General features: G+C 42.6%; 1 protein-coding gene across 5 annotated transcripts in view; it reads right to left on the reverse strand.

The window, feature by feature from the left end:
• PCDH15 (protocadherin related 15) overlaps window positions 1-25,687 on the reverse strand; it is a 266,047-nt gene that overhangs the window by 158,312 nt on the left and 82,048 nt on the right. For all 5 annotated transcript variants that reach the window (XM_066555108.1, XM_066555109.1, XM_066555106.1 and 2 more), the window contains 2 exons: window positions 9,721-9,829; window positions 4,801-4,913 (listed from right to left, as the gene is read on the reverse strand). In XM_066555108.1, the coding sequence (XP_066411205.1) occupies window positions 4,801-4,913; window positions 9,721-9,829 (222 nt within the window). The remainder of the gene's footprint in view (window positions 1-4,800; window positions 4,914-9,720; window positions 9,830-25,687) is intronic.

The following is a 25,687-nucleotide window of genomic DNA, read 5'->3' on the forward strand; positions in this document are numbered from 1 at the left end:
GGGGGCCTCTCTCTGATCCAAAGCACCTCCATGAGAAAGGAATAGAGAACCACAAAATACCCTGAGCTGGAAGGACCCACAAGAATCATGGATCCAGCCCCTGGCCCTGCCCAGATTGCCAACAATCCCACCCCAGGCATCCCTGGAGAGGTTTCCAAATGCCCCTGGAGCTCTGGCATTCTCAGGGCCGTGCCCATTCCCCGGGCAGCCTGGGCAGTGCCCAGCACCCTCTGGGGGAAGAACCTTGCCCTGAAATCCAACCCAAACCTCCCCTGGCACTCAAGCACTGCTCCATCCATTCCCTGGGTCTGTCCCTGCTCACAGGGAGCAGAGTTGGAGCTGCCTGCACTTCCCAGTTTGGCTGGAAATGCCACTCAGTTCAAAAACTCCAGCCAGGAGAAATTCCAGAGTAGACACTACAGCAGCAATGTCCTCCATCACCTCTTGCACAATGGCATCCCAAACCAATTTCCCCTCTAACACTGGAATTGCAAGCACCCTGCTCCACTCTGACCTTCTAAACAACAGGGATACACAGCCCCACTGTAGAGCTGTTTCTGAGGAATTCTCTGTCACTGGGTTCCTCCTGGGAACCACAGGGATACATCCAAGGGATCCAGAAAATGCCACGCAAGAATCTTCTTCAAAATCCTCTGTGTTGCCCTGCCATGGTGTTGAAGAACATTTCTGTGGAGAAGGCACCAAAACAACCCAAGGGATACAAACCAATTCTTTGTCACAGAATTCCAGACTGATTTGGGTTGGAAGGGCCTTAAAGCTCAGCTAGTTCCACTAGTCCAGGCTGTGAGACTGTATCCACTATGAGCCATAAAGCTCTTACATTCAAGGAAAAGTCTTTTATTAATAAAAGTCAGACTACAAATGTTACTTGAATCTGGGAATCTTATCTTACCTTTTCCCTCTTCCCCCCCTATTTTTTTTAATAATGTAACTTAAATTTTTATTGAGATGCCCAAGTCACATAAATCCTCCCTAATTTCCCAAATACAATCAAATACAACAGACAATGGTTTATGAATTGACCAGCCAGGCTGGATGAAAATCCACTCTAGAACTACCAATTTAGTTAAATTGATAGCTAAATTGATTTAGTTAATTATCTAAACTACTCTAAAGCAATCAATGTAATTTCACCAGTACACAGGTGCCCATATGAGATCACCAAAACACTCCCCCTATTCTTCCACCTGATGTTCTAAAAATCAAAGCATTTTTAGTCACTAATACAATGCCATTAGAAAAGGAAAATCAATTTCTGTAGGAGAAATAAAATGCTTTCCTTGATTTTGGGTCTGACAAAGACACATTTTCTTTAAAGGAGAGAAAACCTAATGTAGTCCTGGATAAGTAGCATAGACCAGAGTGGTAAAACCAGAAATGGGAAAGGTCTGTGAGGGTGGGGAGGTTCTGGCACAGATTGCCAGAGAAGCTGGGGCTGCCCCTGGATCCCTGGCAGTGCTCAAGACCAGATTAGACAGAGCTTGGAGCAGCTGGGACAGGGGAAGGTGTCCCTGCCCATGACAGGGGTGGAACTGGATGGGCTTTAAGGTCCCTTCCAACCCAAACCAGTTTGGGATTCTCTGCCCTTCATTAGAATCAAAATATTTCCAGGTCGGTTTTTTTTTTTTTTTGCTGTTGCAACTCCTACAGGTTTTATAGCAACTCTGAGTGGACAAATGTAATGATTTTTCCCTAATTACTGGGTATCAACCCACTGCAAACAGTGAGGAGAAACTCCAGCTCTTCATGCTTTCAAACTCCAGCAAGCTGATCAAAATTGTCTCTTCCTCAGGTGTGGTGAAGTCTCTAAAGCACAGGAATTCCATCCATGAGCACTTCCCCGCCTGTGCCAGCACATCCAACCTCCCACAGCCCATCCTCTTTGCAAATGGATCATAATGGAAGTGCCAGCTTAGATTCTGGCTGATTGATAAATAACCCCTGCTCAAATAGGAAAGGAGCAAAGTGCATCAATTTGATTAATTCTCCCATTTGCTTCATGCTTAAAAAAAAATAAAAATAAAACCTGTCTGGCACTTTTTAGAGCTGGTAACAAGAACAATCTCATGTCCACAGTGCAGTGGTCATGTCACTAATTTTAATTAGGCCCTTTCAGTTTAAAGGTTTAATCGACCTATTATGGCATATATGCTGTTACCCCATTGAAATTTCAATGGGAACCCCCCCAAAACTCCACTTTTTTTTTGTAAGGAAGTTGTAATAATGCCCATGGATGCTTGGCAGGGAATGGAAGTGCTAAGAACTTCCATAGGAGGGCAAAATTGGTTTTCTCCTTGCTTCTCATCTAATATATTCCAGAGGTAAAGACAAGCTGAAATCCAGCATTTCTGATTAGGATGTTTAGTTTTTTTCATTGTCTCCCTCTTTGAGAATTCAACATTTATCAGCAATGCAGGTGAGTGCCCCCATTTCCTGCCCACCTTCTTTCCTGCATTCAAATATTCCTGTATTGACTTAACCACCTTTTCCATTTTACAGTTTTCCATAATATCTTAACAGAAGAAAAAAAGAAAAAAATTGATCTTCGCATATCAGAGGGAATATTTTAAAGACTAAACTGAGCACATGCTGGAAAAATAGCATATTTTCTGTTTGAAGGGAAACATCACACCTTGCACCCCTCCAGATAAAACAGCATCAGATCCTACAACTGCAAGAAATGAGAAATGTGCAACACAAGAAGCTGAAGGTTTGATTTGGTACAAGCCTGAGCCATTATTCCAATAGTCCCTAAAGGATACAGCATAAAACCTTTTATTGTTTTAGCAAGTGGCACATAATCATTCTTACAGAGTGATCCTTTTCCTTACTGTTTGCTTATTTTCCCTCACTGCACATTTACCACAGCAACAGGAACCTCCTAAACCCTATAAACATGGCCATTAAAGATTGGAGTTGCTATTTAGGCACAGAAAATACCCTCTCCCACCAGTTAATTGATTTTTTAATTGACATATTGTGCAGTCAAGGTTTGGGAAGAAAGATCTACAGGGCTTTAAGCTGTAACTCCTTAAGGATATGGAGAGTCATGGAAAGGTTTGGGTTGGAAAGGACCTCAAAGCCCATCCAGTACCACCCCTACCATGGGCAGGGACACCTTCCACTGTCCCAGGCTGCTCCAAGCCCCAGTGTCCAACCTGGCCTTGAACACTCTTCCAGGGATGGGCTGTGCTTTAGAGCTTTTCCCAGTGCTAGGAGCTGGATGGGCAGCAGGGCAGGGAGGGATCCTGGCCCTGGGGCAGCCCTGCAGGCACCTCTGGAGTGCTGTGTCCAGCTCTGGATGCTGAGCACAGCAGGGCCAGGAGCTGCTGGAGCTGAGCAAGGGCCTGGAGGCTGTGGGTGCCCAGGCAAGGCTGAGGGAGCTGGGGCTGCTCAGCCTGGAGAGGAGCCCCAGCTGAGAGGGGCCCTCAGGCCTGGCTGGCCCTGGCTGCAGGGAGGGGCAGAGCAGGGCCCAGGCTCTGCTCCGGGGCCCAGCAATGGCCCCAGAGCCACGGGCAGGGCCTGAGCCCAGCAATTGCCCTGCACAGGAGGCACAACTTCTGCCCTGGGCACTGCCCAGCCCTGAGCACATTGCCCACACAGCCTGGGGGCTCTCCTCCCTGGGGCTGGGCCACAGCTGGCTGCACACAATGCTGTGCCCTGGCCTCTGGGATGGCCCTGCTGGAGCAGGGAGGGGACACCAGGTGCCCACTGAGCTCCTGCAGCCTCACACACCCTGGCATCCTGTGAATATTCACTACTTAGATATGAATTATTCACTGCTACCCCAACCTGACCTGTGCTAATGATGCCTCAGGTTTTAGCTTTTATATTTTTCAGACTCTGTGCTGCTTTAGTGTGTGGGTCTGGGCTTCACATTAAGGGATCGTGAGCTCTCTGCACAGAGCAGGGAGACAAAACAATTCCTGCTCCAGCTGGGGACCAAGGACAAATGATCCAAATCTCAGCCCAAGAGCACAAACAACATGGGCTGAAGAGAGAAAAACAAGGATGGGACGGCATGGGCTAAAGGTGGAATTGGACAATGAACTCCAATATGCAAATGGAGCAGAACTGATCAAAGTTACAGACCCTGTGACCAGGTGTCTATTTAGTGCCCATTTTGGTTCACCTTGGGTGCAGCCCTGGCTGGGCTCTTGTGCTGCCCAGTATGGGTTCATGGGGCTTTTTAATAAATCCCTGCTTTATTCTTTAACCCTATCTGGCCTCTGTTCTAGGGCAGCATTCACAAGACATGACTGGGATTCTGTGAACACACACACAATTATCTGTATCACTATGTTCCAAAATGGGCTGTGAACTGAACACATGAAACAGAAACCAGCTGCATTTTTAGGACAAGTGGGCTCATAAAAAGCAAGGGGACAAGTGATGCTGAGCTTGTTCACACAATGTAAAGTGAAATGTTACAACTCTGCCAGGGTTCATTCCATTTCCATAAATGCTTCACACCCTTCTTCCCCCCATGGAGCTAAGTGATGCCTGACAGGCTAAGACACACAAAGGGATCTAGAGAAGGGAAGATGAAGCTAAGAGTGTGCAAGGATATCAGGAAAGAAGCCAGGAAAAAAAAAAAAGGAAAAAACCAACCCAAAAAACTCCACAAACAACCAAACCAACCTCAGCAGGTAAAAAAGGAAAAGGTAAAAAAGGAAGAGAAAAATCACAGAAAAGACAAGCAGGCCCTCCCTACATTTTCTCAGAGCTTTTTGTTTTCCAAAGGATATAAAAACACTGAAAAAATTCAGCCCAAATTACCTTAATAACCAAGTCAAACTTCTGGTGTAAATCCCTATTTATTGGCTTGAGGAGCGTCAGTTCAGCCGTTGTGAGATTCATATGGAAATACTGGGGATAATCCTCAGGAGTACCTGCAAAAAAAGACACTGAGGTTTGAACAGCTCTGAAAGGTTTAGTTCAGCAATGTGTTTATTTTGCTCATTAATCAAATGAACAAAGCCTCATTTTGTTATTGGAAGGATAAAATACTGCCTTATGTGCACATGGAGCTTAAGGATACTATGAAGTCATGTGTTTAATATTATTATTTCCTTACTCTCCAAAACCACAAAGATTCCTCTCAAGTGGCACTCCCTAAGTACTTGATAACAACAGGAATACTATTAACAGCACATAAAAAATAGATATAAGTAATAACAATATGGTAACAACAGATAGGTTATTTTAGAAATCATTCTGGGAAAAGTCTCTGCTCAGGGAGGAAGCATCAGATGAAAGCTCAATTTACTGTCAGTTTTAAGTGGTGTTTTCTTGGCTGTGGATTTCCAGGATATCCTCCAGAAGTCTCAGAGCTTGAATGGATTTGGGAGCCCGTGGAGATGGAGGAAGGGCTGTGCCTGGCAGCTGCAGCCCAAAAATGCACCTGTGCCTAAAGCCAACAGGTTCCAGCACCACAGCCTGGCACAGGAGGTGGGAAAAATCCCAGCAACAACAATTCTGAGCCCTGGGACACTCAAAGAAATGGTGCAGAAGGGCCCAGAAATCCCAAGTGTTCCACACAGAGTGAACTCCAGCACTCCCAGCTCAGCAACACTGTGAGAGCATCCCAAGGAGCCAAAATTCTGATTATAAGAATCCAAAAATCTTGAGGGGTTTAGGTCTGGGAGCAGCCCTGACAGCAGCTGAGGGCAGAAGGGACTCCTGGCTCAAGGAGTAAGAGCCCCCCAAAAAAATCCCTGAGCCCCTAAATCTGCCCTGGCAGCAGCACAAACCTGGCCCTGCCAAACCCTGCACCCAGCCAGGGCTGAAATGTAAACTGAACGCAAAGGAAGATAATTTTCCTAATAAACGCTGATGGTTTTTGTTCCCTTTACAAGTGCAATGGTTAGAAGGTACTTTCAGAAACCCAGGAGATAAATTACTGTAATAATTTAATTTGAAATCCTCCAATGACAACCAACCTCTAGATAAATAAATTATACACATAATTTTATATATACAATATACATTATATAGAATTAATATTTTATTTATTAATCTATTTTATAGAATATATATTATAATTATATACAAGATATTACATATTATATTACCTATATTATATATTCATATCTTTCTCCTTATATATTATTTTTTCCTGTGACTCTCCTAATCTACACCGATATCATTGACCCAAAAAGCAGCAAAAGAACCACCATGGATTATTTTTTCTCTTAGACCACGAGCACAAATTCAGAGTTTCAAGCTCCAGGTCCAGTATCTCCTTGCCTTGCCTTTTAATTTCAAGTTCTAATTAATTAATCTAATCTTTGAAGAGCTCAAGACACCCAGTAGGAGATCCAAAACTTTGGCAGGAAACAGATTGCTGGTGTTAAAGGCTGCACATCAGCAGGGCTGCTGCTGAAGCTAAAAAATGTCACAGAATTAGGGACTAAATGCAAAAATTCTGAGAAAGGAGGAAAAAGAAGTGCCCTAAAGGAGAACAAATACATAGGGGAGGAGGGTAAGAGTCACAAAGGGGTCTAGAGAAGGGAAGATGAGGTTGATATTGGGTGAGGATGTCAGCAAAGGATCCAGGGGAAAAAAAAATGGGAAAAAACCAACCCAAAAAACTCCACCAACAACCAAACCAACCTCAGCAGGTAAAGGAGGAAAAGGCAGCAAGGTGGATGATAGAAAAATAAAAAAAGATAGGGATAACACAGGTGGATGCCCAAAATCCTGACTGGGGATTCCTGCTCAGTTCCTGCCCACCTCAGGAAGAAATTCCTGGATTTTTAAGCTCTGGGGACCAGCTTTCCCAGGAGCAGGGATATCTGCTTCTGCATGTACAAAATAATTCCCATTTTGACAGCACAGAGCAGCCTTCAGCCCAGCTCTGCCTGTGCTGAAATCCAGGGATGAGCTCCTGGCTCCAAGAAATTCCATGTGTTTGGAAAGGCTGAGGGATCAAAATGTGAGGGACAGCAAGGGGAGAAGGAAAGGACTCCTCAATTTGCATTTCCCAGACCCAGAGGAGAGGTTTTGTGGGGCTTGAAATGGATACAGGACTGGAGAGGATCCTCCATACCCCCTTCCCAAAAGTTATTGGGCATTTTTGGCTCTTTCTTTAAAATATCAACCAAAAGTGGCAGCAGAAATCACAGAGCCAGTTCCAAGGGCAAAAACCGCCTATGATTGAAAGGAAAACTTAGCTTTTCTCAAGGATTGACCCCAGAGAAACTGAAGGCTTCAAATTGCTCCTAAAAAGAAGATTTCACTAGTAATTTACTATAAAACATAATACATTTTACTATTAAAAAATAAAATTTCCTAGTCAAAATAATAAAATTTACCAATAGAATCAATAGCACTGGTAATAAAAACTAAAGGAAATAAATGGAAGGGCCTTGCTTCATGCCTGGATAAGTCCAGGGAATGTGGATGCATTGCAAAGACCAAAGAAATAAACATTTCCAAAAGCCAAGGACTGGAAAAATTAGTGCATTACCAAAAAAAAAAAACAAAAACCAAAAACAAAAATACAAAAAAAAAACCCAAATAAAAAATAAAAAACAAACAAACAAAACCCAAAAAACCCCACAAAAAAAAAAAAACCAAAAAAAAAAACCAAAAAAAACCCCCAAACCACAAAAACAAAAAAAAAACCCCACCCCAAATATCCCATTCCCAAACCTTAAATATATCAAATATCCACAGTGCCCAGAGCATGTGCCTTGCACAGGTGGGCAAAAAAAGAAGCAAACAAAAGAGTCAAATTTAATAAACTTAAAATCATTCTAATAACCCTCATTGCACAGGTTCAAACCTCCCTGTGTTCAAAAAAAGGATATTCCCAAATATATAAAGGAGAAGAAGGTTGAGATCTAAAGAAAAGGGGGGAGAAAATCCACATAACAAGACATATCTGCAAGGGCTGTTTTCTGTGAAACTGCTTAATATTTTCTGAGGCTAAAACAGAAATAGCAAATCCTGGAAGAGATGGAGGCAGACTTAAAATCCAAAAAGAAATCCTTAGGAAGAGCATGGGGGGAGGGAAAATAAGGAAAATACAAAGAGAAAACCAGACACGAGTGGAAAAAAAAAAGAGCAAAGGGAGGGGGAAAAGGAGGAAAAAAAGAAAGTACAAAGAAGCAAACAGAGGAAAAAAAGGACAAAATTAATTTTAAAATAAAGATGATAGAAAGTAGAAAAAACAAGCAAGGAAAAAGAAATTAGGAAAAAAGATGGGAAAATTAGAAAGAGGAAAAAATGATGAAAAACGAAAAAATATGAAAAAATGAAAATATAGGGGAAGGGGAAAGAAGGAAAAAAGAAAAAAGGAAAGGACAAGGAAAATATAAGGGGAGAAGAAGAAAAGAGAAGGAAAATAGGAAGGAGAAAATAAGGAAAAAAGAAGGCAAAAAATGAAAACAGAAAGAATAGAAAGGAAAAGGTGAAAAGAAAAAGTAGAAAAAAGGAAAATGTGAGGGGGAAATGAGAAAAAAGAAACGAGGAGAAAAAACTATGTGTAAAGAAAAGAATAAAAAAGGAAGCTAAAAGATCAAAAGGTTAGGGAGGAAGGGAAAAAGAAGGAAAACAAGGGGGAAAAAAGGAGAATGAGAAGAGTGAAAGAAAATGGAAGAAGAAATAAAGAAAGGAAAAAACAAAGGAAGAATGAAGGAAGAGAGATGGAAAAGAGAAGAAAAAAACAAGGAATGGAGGATGAAAAAAAATGTAAAGAAATAAAAAAGGACAAAAAGATAAAGGAAAGAAGGAAAAAGAAAGGGGGAAAAAGGAAGAAACAAAAAGTCCCCAAACCAACCTAAATTGCTGCACCACCACACCTTTCTGAATTATTTCTTGAAGGTCAGAACAGCCACTCCAATATTCCAAACATCCCAAGTTAGTGACACACAATCTTTAATAATTTCACTCCTCAAGAACTTCATCAACTATGAAAAAAACCTTAAAAACTTGGCCTTGGGGTGGAGCTGTCCCTGCAGAAATTAGGAATAAAACCAATTTAGGACATTTATAAAAAAGCCCATTTTCAGAGCTAAACCTCCACAACGTGGCCCTCAAAACCCTCACTTGCCTCTCTCCCTGGCTGGGAAAACCATGGAGCTCAACACAGAGAAGACAGGGAAAGATGGGATTCTACAAAATTCCCCCTTTCCAAATCCCACAGAAAGGTCCCTGGGTGGATTTTGGGAACAGCCAGGCAGGTGGAACCCTGCACATCCTCCAAACCCAGAAACAAATGCCAAATACAGGGAAGCAAAAGGAAAAAGAAGAGAACAGCATAACCAACTAAATCAACTTGAAATTACAAAGGAAAGCCCACAGGGAGCAAAACTGGAGGTGGATGTGGTAAGATCCTTGGAGCTGCTCTGTGCCATGTGATTTTTGGGATGAAATCTGCTCTAATTCCCTTTTTTCAGCCTCTTTTTTAGTCAATGGAAAGCACATGCCAGCAGAGTTCTCCTTTCCTTCCCTGTGTTGTTCCATTCACTAAACCAGACAACAATTCTGGATTTCATCTAAATAAACACTAATAAACAACCACATGAAATCAACTTCCACGTGGCAATTAAACACCAACAGGCAGGAAAACAACTCCAAACATCCCACTGACCACAAGAGCAATTTTTAATCAGGGTTCCACTCTCCCAGGCAATCTTTTCCTGGCTGCTCATAAAGAGATTGGGAAGGTTAGGAAAAGTAGCAGACACCAACCAACTAGGATGGAGTAGAGGATGCCAGGTCGATCTGAAGGAGGCTGGATGTTTCTGTCCTGGTCTATGGCTTGGATGGGTGGAGTGACACTGATGGGATTCACATGGGCCTGAAATGAAAAAACACATTGGAAAAAGAACAATTAGAGAGCCAGCAGGGAGATCTGGAGTTTAGCACAATAACATCTCACTGGGAAGGGTATTGGAGGAGGAAAAGCCTTCAGAATGAAAAGAATATTTACAGCTCATGGCCCCTTTAAATCCAAATTAACAAAGCAACATGAACATTTCTATAGCAGCCTCCTTTCTGTGAGATACAGCCTTAGGACAGATCCTGGAGGAAAGGAATCACAAAAAACCCAGAATGGCTTGTATGGAAGGGACCTTAAAGCCCATCCAGTGCCACCCCTGCCATGGCACCTTCCACTGTCCCAGGCTGCTCCAAGCCCCTTGTCCAGCCTGGCCTTGGGCACTGCCAGGGATCCAGGGGCAGCCCCAGCTGCTCTGGGCACCCTGTGCCAGGGCCTGCCCACCCTCAAAGGGAAGGATTCCTTCTTTATATATCACCTAAATTTCCCCTCTGTTAGTCTAAACCCTGTATTTCTTCAGACCCTGGAATAAGCTGTGAGGTCTCCACACAAGCTTCTCTTCTCCAGCCCCAACCCTCCCAGCCTGACTCCACAGGGAAAATGCTCCAGCCCCCTCATCAGCTTAGAAGCTGATAGTAAACACTTGATAAAGGAAGCTCACAAATACTTCACTGCATTTCTATAAATAGTCCCTCAAATCAGGGGTTTCAGCCATCACACAGTGAAACACAGCAAATGCCTGAAAATAGGAAAACAGCAAATTGAACTGGAGCATCATCAGGAGCTGGGGTGGCTGTGATGCACAAATACACACTGGAAAACAAACTTAAGGTGCAGACATACCACAGTTGAGAGGACCACAATACAAGAGTATCAGAAAGCTTCAGACCACACAGAGCAACACCTCACCAGCTCAGAAGGCTTCAGGTATCTGCTCACACAGAGTAACACCCTAACACTGCCAGCAACTGCCCTTGCTGTGCCTCAGCCCAGCCTTTTCTCCCCTCGTGTTGATGCACTGCACCTGTGTGCCCTCTGTTCCTGTGTGATTGGTCAGTGCCCCTGGGCTCATTAACCTCTCATTAATTTCAATATCATTCACCTGCTTCTCCCAGCTGCAGCTCGTTAGGGATGAGGCTCAGCCCCGCTCCCAATGCCCACAAACCCTGTGCCCACGCACCAGCCCCGTTTGCAGGAGGTGCTGGCACTGCCAGGGCAGCCCGAAGTGTGGGTGGTGGCAGGCTGGGGACACATCCTGCACCATCTGGAATTGCAGCAGCCCAGCAGGGCCACAGGGCCCTGGACATGAACTCCAGCCCTCTTCCATGGGATACAAAACTCACCACTGACAGCAAAGGTGTGACTCACACAGAGAAAAGTTTCAGGCATCAGCACTTGGTTGTTCTTCAGCCCAGCCTTTTATCCCCTCGTGTTGATGCACTGCACCTGTGTGCCCTCTGTTCCTGTGTGATTGGTCAGTGCCCCTGGGCTCATTACTGGCTCATTAATTTCAATATTGTTCATCTGCTTTTCACAGCTGTAGCCCATTAAGGATGAGGCTCAGCCACAGCCCCACTCCCAGTTACCACAAACTCTGTACCTACACAGACATTGCAGGGATATCTACACTGGACAAGTGTCATGGGTGTGGGAACAATTCACCATTATTTGGAAGTGAATTCAAATGTTTAACATGAGATAGAACTGTAGAATCATGGAATGGTTTGGGTTGGAAAGGACCTTAAAGATCCAAAATTCCACCCCCTGCCATGGGCAAGGACACCTTCCACTATCCCAGGCTGCTCGAAGCCCTGTCCAGCCTGGCCTTGGACACTTCCAGGGATCCAGGGGCAGCCCCAGCTTCTCTGGGAATCTCACAGGGCCTGCCCACCCTGCCAGGGAACAATTCCTAATTCCCAATATCCCATCCAGCCCTGCCCTCTAGCACTAGGAAGCCATTGCCCCATGTCCTGCCCCTCCATCCCTTGTAAAGAGTCTCTCTCCATCTTTCTTGAAGCTCCTTCAGGTCCTGGAAGATCACAGTGAGGTCACCCCAAAACTGGTGCCAGCTTTCATCTGTGTCAATCCAGCCTCCAGTGGCAACTCCAGAGCTGCCACTCCCAAGTCCCACAGTTTCAGTGACCTTGGCTGCTCAACCAACCACAAATGTGCCACACATGGATGTGTGCACACCAGGCTTTCCCCTCCCCTTGGAACGTTTCCCTGCATGACAAAAACCCTTCATGAGCCCTGTGAAATGCCAGACACCCCTTTTTTTCCCCACATACAACTGGTCCTGGCAGCCTTTCCTTCGGAAAGCTCTGTGTTCTGCAAGAGGGGACTTGAAATTTAGCATGGGAACAGGAATGAGACGAGTCCACGCTCGGCCAAGTTTTGGCACAGCTGTCAGAAATCATCCTGCTGAGAGCTGGAAGGGAGCTGGGAGAGCTTTGGCACTGCTCAGGGTAAACTTAGAGGGAAAAGGGATGAGCCAGGAAGAGGAGAAGGAGACAGGGATGGAGCAAAGGCAGTTCATTGACCCCTTGTGGGCAGCCCCATGGTCACCTGCCATCACACCCCAAGGTGTGTCCCCCCAGGTGTTTCCAGCAGGTTTCTCAAATCCAGAGGCTCTTCCAGCCTTTTCCACACCAAATTAATTTAAAGTAGAGACATGTCAGGGATAGGCACATTTAAAAAGTGAGGAGGGATGCTCCTGGCCTCCCAAACTGGGACTGGGAAGCTCCTCACTCCACTCCTGCTCGTGGCTGCTGTCCTTGTCTCACTGGCCAGGTCCTTTGTCATCACCCAATTCCATTTGGGATTCTCTGAAAAATTAAACTCTTAAAAGTATAATGAGGGAGACGAGCTCAAAATAGGCAGAAAGAAAGAGAGAAGAAGATATATTTGACACCTGCTTGAATTTTTAAAAGGCTTTAGGATGGCACAGAAGTTGCATGGGAAGAAAGATTATGCAGAAAACTGACCAAGACTAAAATGCTATTTTTAAATCCACAGATTAGTTGGAGCCCTCTCAGAAAACTCCACATTTGAGTTAGAAACACAACCACAACAAAACCAATCCCATCTGTTGGTCTGGGTTTAAATTCAGTATTAACACCCAGAGCAGCTGTGGCTGCCCCTGGATCCCTGGCAGTGCCCAAGGCCAGGCTGGACTTTGGGGCTTGGAGCAGCCTGGGACAGTGGAAGGTGTCCTTGCCCATGGCAGGGGTGGCACTGGATGGGCTTTAAGGTCCCTTCCAATCCAAACCCATCTAAATCTCCCCCCTGTCAGTCTGAACCCATTCCTTGTGTCCTGTCACTCCAGTTCCTGTTGCAAGGTCCCTCTCCAGCTTCCCTGGATCCCTTCAGACCCTGTGGGGTCTGCCCACAAGTTTCTCTTCTCCAGGCTGAACAGCCCCAACTTTTATAATTTAAAACTGTTTTGAATTAAATTGGCTAATGTGCCTTGAAGCAAAACTCAAGGTGCTTTCATATTGCTTTAATAATCCTCAGACAATGCAGTATCTTTTTCATTCAAATTTAGAAATTTGAACTAAAAAACCATAAAACAATAAAGCAGCCATTACATTAATAAATGGGTAATAGCACATTAAGAAATTAATCAAAGGACACATAGGGAGCTTAAGAAAGTGTGTATATGCTTTAAATCAGAAATAATTGTTTTATAAGTGAGGAATCAAAGTAGGAGTCTTCCATAGGCATCCAACATCCCTGAAAGAGGCTGAAAAATCCCCTACCAGGCTCCTTCTCAGGAGCTTCATGAGGAGATGGAAGCTCATTAAAAGGAAGGGGAGACAGATTAATGAAGGAGTGAAGTGTCTGAGGTGCCCATGGGTGCCAACTGGAGGCAAAGCAAGAGCACCAGGTGGTTTGGCAGGGAAAGGCTGGAAAAAGTGCCAGGAAAGTCAGCACGGAGCCACAGCAGGGCAGGGAGATCACTCAGAATAAACAGCTGGCCTTCAAATCCCAAGCTCTGCCATGGGGAACACGAAAAGCTGCCCAAGCTCTGGCAGGTGATTAAAAAACAAACAAGATCTTGCCCATCTGAGGGTGGAATACGCAGTCATTTATTTTCCTCGTTAGGGAAAAGCTCCCTCAGTCATTGGTGGGGTGATTAATTGACTTTTAGGTGTTCAGTATAGCAGAACTGGGTAGGCCAAAAAGCAGAACCCCAACCCCACCTTGCAACTTTTAGCACAAATATTAATAAATTTTTTAAAAAATCCTCCTTCAAACAGAGCCGTGATGGGGAGCCTGACAGGGAGCCTGCAGGGCCACGAGATGATCAAGGCAAAAAAATACTTTAAAAAAAGCTCAGAGAGAATAAGGTAGCAGCAAAACCCTCATTTTCTATTTTTGTGTTCACCATGGAAGGACAGCAGCACCTTCTCCATGAGGAATGTCCAGCAGGACCTGCAAAAATCTTCAGAGATTTTATGTATGGAACAAGGCAAATTTAAGAGTCCCATTTGTGCCAGGGGATTTTAGGCTCCTACTGAGGACTGTGAATAAAAGAAACAGCTTATATTTTTAATTAATGTATTTAAATCATGCTTAATAATAATTCAGGAGTACAGTTGCATTCAAAAATCCAAACAGGATTTTTGGGCACCTGCCTATGATGATTTCACCATCCCATGATCCCAGGGAATAATTATGAGGGAATTTAAAACCGAGGTGCAGAATATGCATTTGGAGCTTTCAAGAACAAAAGAAACAACACCCCAAAATCAACATGATTTTAAAATAAAAGTAATATATTTTTAAATATTTATATATATATTTTAAATTATTTTAAGATGTCCAGGAATGCCAGGCTTCCAATAAGAGGATGTGGACAGTGTGGAATTCTTTTTGAAGCCAGGGTACAACAATAATTGTTACACAGCTGATAACAAGGATTTAAAAACTCAGATTTTCTATTTCTTCCCTCTACCTGAGATGCAAAGCTGAATTTGCCAACTGTAGTACTTAAGGAAAACTTCCTTTGGGATGATGAAAAGGAAGAGAGAGGAAATGGCACGTTTTAGGAGTTGGATTAACCCAATTTTCTGCTCAGAGCTGCCTTTTCCATTTGTGGGGAGGTTTGTGGTCTATTTTGGGGTTTTTTTTGCTTGTTACAATAAAAATCATTGTATTTCATGAAACTGAAAGCCAACTGAAGCCAACATCCCCCAACTAGAAGGTTCTTTTCTGAGCAGATAATACATTCCTGAGAGGTGCTTTCTGTACAACTGAAGCCACCAGACCATGAACCAGCCCCAGATTTCACTCTGGTGATGCTGCACTGATGATTCACAACCACTTGAGCTCCCACCAGAGACATCCCTGGGGCTCAGGATCCAGGGCCACCACACAGGTGGAAAATACCGCAAAGGATAAAACTGCACGGAAAGCAAGAGTTCTCAAAGTTTTGTTTGGATTCACCAAGGTGAGCTCAAGAAACCCACTGAGAGAAGGCACAAAAACCTACACTGTCACTTGATTATTGAGCCAAACACAGCAAGACATTTTCTACCCATGAGTCCCACTGAAAACTGAGTTGTTAAAGCACTTAAGGTGGCCAGAAACCTAAACCAGAGGAACCTGGAGCTCCTGGAGTGGGGACACCTGGGATTCAGCCTGGGCCACCCTGGGATTCTCTATTAGCACAATCAGTTCCCACTGGACATCTCACACCAATATTTGATAACCTGAAAATTTTTATTTTTACAGACAGCTCTAACTGTGGCCAGTGCTCGTCAGATAAAGTCTCAGGACCTTCCACCTGCATCATTCTCACAGCTCAGCTGAGGAATTTGCTGCTGAACTCTCATCCCTCTGGAAAACAAGGCTGAGGAGCTTTTCTCCAGATGGAAAATATCACTAAAGCAACACACATTGCCCCTGGTGCCATCCAGAACCCCTTCCCAGGGAGCCCTGCACTATTAAACCAACAAAGCTCTTGATGAATTGATGAATCATTATGGTGACACTGCTTCTCCTTGTGCTTTCCTGAGGTTGGGATATGAGTTTTAAGTGGGAAATGAGCTGAGTTCTCTCCATGCTGTGCAGAACTGCCTGTGACTTTGCCAACACACTCGGCACTAAAACAGCAGGGAGAGCTGCAGAACCATTCCAACATCACTCCTTGCTGCTGCCTCAGCTGCTCTGCCAGCACAACAAGGGCTGTGACAAAACACTAATGAGCACAAATCCATCACAGAGCGCTTGCATGTCAGCAAAACGCGGGCAACGTTTCAGCGGAGCTATCCGACCACAAAAGAAGTCAATCCAAAAAGCAGGAATCGTGCTACACGTGTAGGAGGTACCACCAAAATCTCACTGTGAGTCAAGCCATGCCACATCAAATCTCCCATTTGTAGGGTCTCACCGTTCTCCCTCTTTTCTTGCCTTCCCACTGGCAGCTACACGTTCCTGCCTTTGATCAGAGCCAGGGGAGGCAGAGCCTCACATCAGGAGCCTGCAGGAATTCCTGTGCTGCTCTCTGAAGGCTGATGTGACACACAGATGTACAGGAATCCAGGGGGAATGGGATCTTCTGACCCTTCACATTGCCACAGCACAGGAACCCAAACCATGGGACAAAACCTCACCTGAATGCTTCGGAGAGTTTGGAAGCAAACCCCAAGCACGGATTTAACACACACTCTGAAGCTGAAAGAGAATAAATTCTCTGCAAAAAATTGTTAGATCAAGTTGTCACAGGAGCTAAAAGGAGGTTTACTTAGCAAAAATTCTGGGCCTGGAAACCTCCCAAAAAAAGGGCACAACAGCTTGAGGAAACCAAATCTACATTGCTAAACCTCAGAGATTTAGAGCTGATTCAACCCATTTATACTTCTTAGAATTACAGAAATCAGTAAGGTTGAAAAAGAGTTTTAGATTATCCAGTCCAACCATCAATCCACCACCATTAATCCACATCCTCAAGTGCCACATCCACACCTTTTATTTAACCCCTCCAGGGAAATGATGGGGCAGCCACAGCTTCTCTGGGCAAAGCTGTGCCAGGGCCTGCCCACCCTCACAGGGAGGAATGTTCTAATATCCAATCTAAACCTGCTCTCTGGTACTGGGAAGCCATTCCCTTTGTCCTGGCCCTCCATCCCTTGGAAAAGTCTCTCTCCATGTTTCCTGTAGCTCCTTCAGGCCCTGCAAGGCCCCAGTTTGGTGACCCCAGAGCTTCTCCCCTCCAGGTGAGCAGCCCCAGCTGTGCCAGCCTTTCCTCCCAGCAGAGCTGCTCCATCCCTCTGCCCATCCTGGTGCCTGAGCTGGGCTCTCTGCAGCAGCTCCAGGTCCCTCCTGTGCTGGCCCCAGAAGTGATCTTCAAATTTAAAACTAAACTAACTTTTCTCTTTAATTATTTTTCAGAAATCTCTCCTCCTTCATTTCCAGAGCCACAGCTAAAAAGCCACAGTGGGTAATTTGTGCTGATGGTGACCTGGCCTCTCCTGTCTTCTCTGGGGGTAAAAAAGTGTTTTATTAAGCAATAGGAAAAATTAAGACACAGGATTAATTGTTCAGTTCACCTTCTTTCTAAACTCAGCACTAAATTATCAAATAGCTTTTAGCACCTGATTTAGCTCCTCTATACAACCCATGGCTCTGAGTCCCTGGGTTTCTGTCATGCCCTATGTTTATGCAATTTCTTGAAATGAAAACTGTAAAATTCAAATATCCTGGCAGCTTGGGTTGTTAACAGAGTAAGCTGTCAGAGAACACAATTCCTTCCATTCATTTGTAAAAAAAAAAGCAACCTTTGAGAGGAAAAAAACTCAACATTTTGAAGGAGCAGCAAGAGAGCATAATGAACCCGAGCACGGAGGAAAACAGAGACTATTTTTATCAATGATGTCTCCCAGGAACAGCAGGGCCAAAAAAGAATTCAATTTCATCAGGATCTGATCACAGTGCTTACTAAATTGCTTTTTCTGTATCTGACATGCTTGATAAGAAGTGTCCCCAGCAGTGTCTGTGCAGGCGACTGAATGAAATGCATTATGCAATGGGCTTCCTGCCTCAGCACAACCACAATTCAGGCCAGAGCTTCTCCTCCTTCCAAGGTGATGACTGGCACTAAAGAACAATAAACATTTCTTTTTTGACATTTGGCTTTTTTCCCATACAACTATGAAGTCTATTTCCTTGATTATCCCTCAAACTCTTGATGTGGATTTCTTATTATCCTGATTTCTGTGCAGGGGAGCAAACTGTGAAGCCTAAGACAGGCACCTACATCTCCCCAAAAATCAGAAAATATTCAACAAACATATAGCACCACTATAATGACTTCCAGATTACTTTTATTTAAATTTCTAAGAGTAATTTCTTTGCAATTAAAAAAATGCAATATTAACCCAATTTTCTTTCCTTAGAAATGCTATTTCTCATGGAGGGATAATTCTCTCTATCATATATCTATAAATATCTATATCTACCTATATCTATATCATACATATCTATATCTATCTATATCTATATCATACATATATGTTTATAGATATAAATAGATATATACTGATATTTATATTTCTCTTCCTAAAGACAACAGACTAATGGCCCCTCTATGCCTTTAGAAAAATCAGCCACACAATAATACACCACAAAAGGCACAAGAATTTACAAGCATATGATAAAAGAGGAGAAAGATTTGGTGGGAAAAGATAACCAGTACCAATGGTGGAATCTTTCTTAATTTCAGCTGAATGGAACTAGACAAAAACCAAAAAAAATCCCAGAGAATAATTCGTTTGAAATCCAAATTAAAAAAAAAAAAAAGGAAATATCAAGATGAGCAGGTCAGTATTTTACCCAGGCCCTTTGGCTGACTCTCTTTATATACTGATTTTCCTCTCTTTTGGCTACTCAACGAGCACTTCTCCAGTTCAGGAGTGGGAATGTCATCTGGAACTACCTCACTACTTAATCCAAGCTGTATCCACCACTGTCCTCTCCTCACCTCTCCTCATTAAAGTCTGCCACCCTATCTGAAAAAGAATTTCAGGGAGAAATTTTGTGGCCAGAGCCAGCTACAAATTCTGCCTCACCATTATTAAATCCATTTTATTACACTGATTTTAATGATAATTTTAAAAGTGGCACTTTTAGATTGAAGGTTATAGGGGAAAATGGGGTTTGCCAGCTAAATTTTGGATGTATTTTCAACAAATTTGTGCAAATTTACATGTGTGTGTGTGTGTACACACCTCACCTGTAACACTCACATCCTTCATCCTTAGGCTCATCCTCACATCTTTTTAGGGTGAAGCAGGGAAAGTTTGCATTTTATCAAATGCTTTTATTTTCCAATCCCAGGAAAAAAAAGCAGGAATTATTTAGCAAGCACATCCCTTCCTCCCCAGCACTGCTGTGCTGCCCAGAGTATGGATCCAGAACCAAATGGAGATGGATCCCATTTTCTCCTTTCAGGAGAGGAAGTTCCACTCAGCAGGAATTTCCATGTTCTCCACAGGAAAGACCTTTAGGATTCAAGGAATGTTTTCCACAAAACAATTATCAAAAGCATGGAGCAGAGCAAACGTGACTGTCCTGGGAATGGGGATTTTCCTTTCATTTCATTTCCAAGGGTGATTTCATTTTAATGCCTATTCACAAATATTCACCAATTAAGGTTTTGCAGCCCATGTTTGATTAATTGAGGAATTAATCTGCACCCTCTGAATTGTGACAACAAGCTGAAAAGAGAAATAATTCCTCCTGACCCCTAATGATCAGCTACAGTTCAATGGGACAATGTGGGCACTGAAATAATTCTCTCTGCAAGGCCCAGGGATGTGACAGAGATGAGAATTTTTCTGGAGTGAAGTCGGCTAATAAAGCATCACTGCAAGAATATTTTGTTTAAATGTCAACATTTAAAGCCTTCAAATGCTTCCAAGTGACATTTAAGGATCAAATAAATTGCTACATATGTTTCCTCTGTGACAGCAGCTCCTCTTGGTGCTGTAACAAACACAGATCTACGGGAGAGAAAACAGAATTGAATCTTACAGGAGCTCCTCAATCAACCCTTGGGTGTTGATTAAGTCATTAACTGGATTTTTAGCCTCAGTTTTGCCGCACAAAAAGCTGCTTTGTGCTCCTGAACCTGCCCTGCTGCCCACACCAAAGCCCTGGAGATCCCTCTCCAGCCTTGGATGGATTGGATTGCTGTGGCTGTGACCAAAGATGGAATCAAAGCAGCTCTTCTTCCTTCCTAAAGGAAATTGCTTCTCATTTCAGAACCACTGTTTCTCCTTCCAAGCAAGCTCAGGACCCTTTTCCTTCTCAGCTCCTGGCAAAGCCAGAAAAACTGAACATTTTCTCACCTCTAAGTTCCTAAGCATGATGAGAAGTAACAGGCAATTGATGAAACATTCCCAGATTCAATTACCAAAACAAATCCCTTAATTTTAAATTATAAAATCAGTCATTTTTACCAGTTTATTGCTGCCTTGATAACAAATCAGATTTGAGATTTAACTTTACAGCTTGATAAATAGCTAGAAAATGCCCCTGTTTTCAGCAGCAGCCAAATTTCCAGCCCAGCCTGAGCCCCTGGAGAGCTCCCAGAGCTGCTCCTGTGCCACCCAGGGAGCCCCAGGGCCTCTGTGTCCACAACCCAGCCCCAGCAATACCCAAAATATTCTTCTCTCAACCCAAAACCAGCTTCAAAGATGATCTGCAGGTACATTTTTCTTTACCTGTTTCATTTTTTTGGCCAAAATCTTCTCACTTTCTAGGCAAGCTTGATCCTTTTCCCCTTAAAATCTCCACTTTTAAGGATTAGAACTACTATATATATAAATATATATTTTTTTTTTTTACCCACAGACAGAAACTCAACTTCTGAACCACAACTGGGTTAAAATCCCCTGAAGTAAAGTGCCTTTCAAACTTTATTCCTTTATTCTGCAGCCTTGCTATAATTTTCTCAACCACAGTGTTGTTTGAAACACCTGGTTCTTTAGACAATCATTGCATTTTGGAAGTTAAATCATGGTTCTGTTTGATTTTGAAGGGCAAACCAGGCAAATGAACCTCTCCTCTATCTGAAAAATATCTATATTTAAAGTTACATGTTAATTTTAGATTAACAGGGACTGTCCTGCCTGATCAATACATCAGCCAAGGGAAGAGCTTGCCTGGCTGCTAAGGGAGATTATTCTCAGGTTTATGCATTCACATATTAAAGTTCCTGACAATTTTAGTGACAATTCTTTTTAATTAGCCATCCTAGTATCCTCCCAAATACATAAAATTTAATTATCTGTAACATCACATCTTTGGGATTTTAACCTTTTCATGCTTCGCTACTTTTCAGTGACATTTTCCTTAATAAAAAAGACCCTACCTATCAAGAGATGGCATGTGGGAGACAAACAGGCAATCCTAAAAATGGGAAGAAAAGAGAAAATCACATCAGCAGACTTCAAAACACCTTTTATAGCTCCCTCTCAGGTACTAGCAGATAATCAATAGCTTATCAAAGCTGTCCATTTTGACTTTGCTGAGTTATTCATTCAAAATCACCAAACCAGGTTAAAAACCAGCCCAATATTGTGAATTTGATCCATTACCTTGAAGTCCCCATCAATCTGGTCATCTCTGTAGGCTGCAATTAGAGTGGAGAAAGGGGGGAAATGCAAATTGTCAGAACCCAAGACATTCCTCTAGCTACCCTAGAAGACTCAAGGCCCTAGCAAAAAGCTCAAAGACCTTAATACAAAGTCAAAAACACCTGTGCCTTCCATCTTAACCCATTAAAAAAGTTACCAACTTTGTGTAAAGATTTACAAGCCACAAAAGTTTAAGTAAAATGTTAGTGAATTTCTCACAAAGTGAAAAAGTAAAATTTTTAAGATTTAAAATAGAAGTTCAAGAAGCAAGATGAAAGACTCTAAGCATGTCCTGTCTTTCTTCTTCTTGTCCTCCATCTTCTGCTATAATAGTAACACTTCTAAATTAGTTTAAAGTAGAAACAGACTGTCCAACATAAGTGATAAGTATTAAAAAATTACTGTGAATAAAGGACACATAGTTTTTAAAAAAATAACAGTGCCCTGAGGGCAGTCAGTGTGCCTCAACCCAATCTGCTAAACAGACCTCAGTGAGTAAAAAAAAATGTATTAAATAAAAAAAATAAACAACCTTGAAAACCAAACCAAAAAATCTCAACTTCTTCAGTCGCAAAGCTAAGAAAAAAGACTTTTTAATACCTCAAAAACCATTTCAGCAACACAAATGAAAGGTTTGTCTGGAATAAACAGGGTGGCTGCAGCCACCAGAGGATTTTATCACTGGTTTTGCCTTGTTTCCCCTTTCCAAAGCACTTCATAATCACCTATCTGTTCATCTTGCATCTCTGCTGAAATTTAATTAGAAAAATTGCTATCTCTCTCCAGTGGCAAGCAGCTTGGCCACAACTCTGCCTTCTTCCACAAAAAGCACCCTGACAGCTGCAGAGGTGTCAGGGAAGTCAATCTGCATTTCCCCTCCACTCGTCTGAGTCACAGCATTTACCTAAATCGCTACTGAAAAATTAATCCCTGCAAAAATGGGGACAATTTGCTCATCTTTGAGTGGTAGAGGGACTGTTCAGAGCCCCAGTCATGAAGTTCTTGTCCAATTAAGAACAAGAGTGTAGAGACACAGCCATTTCTTTAAATATTTCTCTGGTTATTTCCTGAAGTGACACCAATGCCCTGTCCATCAAATAATTTTTGGAATGAAAATATCCAGGAACTCCCATTCATTTCAGCCCAGCACTAATTATCTTGCACCAAAGATTTCAGTCTAATTAAGAGCAGGGCTGGATGCTGCCTATTCAAAACATAAAATCACTTTTTTTCTTGCCCAAAGTGATTTGTATAAAGAGAAACAATTCTCCTAATGATGAAAACTCTGTTTTCTCTGGAAGACAGACTTTGAACATTTGGTTTTGCCAGCAGACACAACTGCAGTCAGTCATGGGCTAATTCCAGCAGGAAGTGTCAATTCCACCCCCTACAAAGCATTTAGCAGCACTCCCAAAAACTGGACAGAGCCTCTTCAGCTGGGAAAGGAATAATTAGAAACAAATCAAATCCCAAATCATTTCCTCAGGCTGGATGCCACTGAACACAAATGCAGCTCGTAAGTCTCGACAGGCCAAAGCCTGGCAAAGCTTTTCTATCATGTTTGAATTTTAAAAGCCAAATCTTGGTACAAATAAGGCAAAGAAAATAAAGTCAGATTGAGATTGAACTGCTCCAGAGACCAACAACTCCCTACATTAAATGTGAACATTTGCAGTTTAAAATGTCCCATATCTGACAAACAAACACCAAAAAAAACCCAAAAAGACCAGACAAAATGGCAACTGAAGATGATTTTCTAGTTTTAGGCAGTTTGATTGTTATTAGGGGTGATTCCCTCCCTGTGAATTGTCTTTAAGCAATCAGGTTTAGAAGCCATCAAGAAAAAACCCCAATTATACTGTGGGATTTTACCCATACTCACACAGGTAAGAGAGGCACTCCTCATCTGCTGAAAGCTTCTATTATAGTGTATTTAGCCACACACAGCCACTCCAACTCAGCCCAAAATCTGAGGGCTGTGTCTTTCAGTGCCCCAAAAATCTCCCTTGGCAGCTGCATGAGAGTTCCAGGCGAACCAGCAAATCTCTCCCACTTCAGGGTGGTTACTTGGTGCTCATTCCATGGCAGATCCCTGGATCAAATGTCTTTTGTACCAGCCCTTCCCACAGCAAAATAAGGTAACAATTAATTAATTAATTTAATGACCACTGGAGGAAACCCAGAACATTTTGTTGAACTTGTCTCTTTGATTACTATAACCAAGATGGGGAGATGCGGTTTCCAGAATTTTCACTTGTGCTGCTGCTGCTGGAAGTTTTATATTAATGTGTCTCTGGGACAAAATTCCAGGAGGTTTTGTGTCTGGGAGAAATTGGGATTTGCAGGGCCAAAGGAAGGAACTGCAAGGGAATTCAGTTGGAAGGAACTGTCAGGTGTTTGTCATCCTCAAGCACAGAGGTACCCAAACCCAGAATTAATCACAGCATTAACTAGGCTGGAGAAGACCTTGGAGGTCATCAAGTCCAAAGCCAATTCAAGTCCAAAAGCCAATTCAAGTCCAAAAACCAATTCAAGTGCAATTTTATGCTGATTACTGGTAATTAATTAGCACATCCTGTACAGTGCTAATTAATTACCAATAATTAGCATAAAATTGATTTGTCCAGAGCTGATTAACACCCTCTGGGAGTGTCCTGTGCTCCCAATCCCACCTCACTCAGTGGGATTACACCATCTCCTCAGAAAGATGCAGATTTCTCTCTCTGAATCCAAACTGATGGAACTGAAGAGGTCCTTCTCACTAATAAAGACTTCCAGGGGCACCTCTGCTCTCCATTGTCTTATTCCACCTCCCTCAACTTCACTGTTGTTTGAGAAGGTTTTATTTATTATTTTTTGGCTTTTCATCTCTCCATGCTCTGCTCAGGCCCAGCTCCATGAGGTCACCTAAACCCCACAAACCCTGTGAGGTCCCTTCAGGCAAAATTCCTGAGGATTCTGGCCATAATCAGTACAAACTTAAACCCCTTCCATGCAGGAAGATCCATCAGAGGTGAAAGAACAAGGAACTTGTAGAAGAGTGAGGTCCAATCTGGACTGAGTACAAAATCTTTGGTGTCATGGAGCATCTTAGTGCCCATGGGGACTCATAATTACCCCAGGGAACCCCATAATAACCCCATGGAACCCCATAATTACCCCATGGAACTCCCCATAATAACTCCATGGAACCCCCCAATAAATCCCATGGTTGCAAATCTGGCCCAGCAATTAATTAAATAAATCTAATCCATATTTTGCTGCCTAACAGGCTTTTCTTCTTTGCATGGTGCTGGAAAATACAGAGTGTAGAAGTGGAGGAAACCTTCACATTGTGAGTGTGATGGGAATGGACTGAAGGGGGGAAAAAAGAAGGAGAAATTATCTTGGCCATGTTATGAGATATTCATGAGGTTGTACTTTTTAACTCCACGTGATGACTCACACATCCTGATAATAAATGCTAACTTATTCAAGTCTTCCTGACACAAGAGGGGGAAAAAATTAATTACCAGAGCTGATCAGATACAGAAACACTAAAATATGATATAAATATAAAGCAATGTAACAACAACAACAAAAATCCCCAAACCTAATCAACAACCAACACAGGTTTTCTTGGAAATTGAAATTCAGCCAACAACAAGTAATTAATTCACAACTTTTTACCTCAGTAAATTCATAGGTAGATTCCAACTACGCTGGACCAAAATATTACTCTTACCAGTGACATTAAATGCTTTATTTTAGGGGTCAGCTGAGTGGACATCTTGCCCAGTAAAGCAAGACCTCTTTCCAGCTACTGCCTCTGAATAATTCATACTTCAACTTTGTTCCTCATTGATTAATATTCTTTCTCATCTTCATTGAAAAATTAAAAAGCAAATTAAAAATAATTTTAAAAAGGTGGTGTTAAACTAAAAATAGTCCTTTAGCCTAGGGAGTAGGGTGATGGTAGCTATGGAGATGCTTAGTAAAGAATAAATATAATACATAAAAATGTAAAGGATAAATGCAATATAAATATTTCCTAGCTGAATCCAGGTATCATTCATATCTTCCAAAGGAATTATCTCTTAAAAGCCAAGTAAATATTTGAGGTTCAAGGTATAACTTCTTCCACTCAGGTTTATCAAAAGTGCTGCAAAGAGATAAACAGTGAAGAGTTCGTGGTTCATCAACAGAACCCAGGGCTCATTTAATAGATGAGGGGCAGCTTGACACAAGAAATGTTAAA

This window comes from Molothrus aeneus, chromosome 8 (assembly GCF_037042795.1).
Source record: "Molothrus aeneus isolate 106 chromosome 8, BPBGC_Maene_1.0, whole genome shotgun sequence".
NCBI lineage: Eukaryota > Metazoa > Chordata > Aves > Passeriformes > Icteridae > Molothrus > Molothrus aeneus.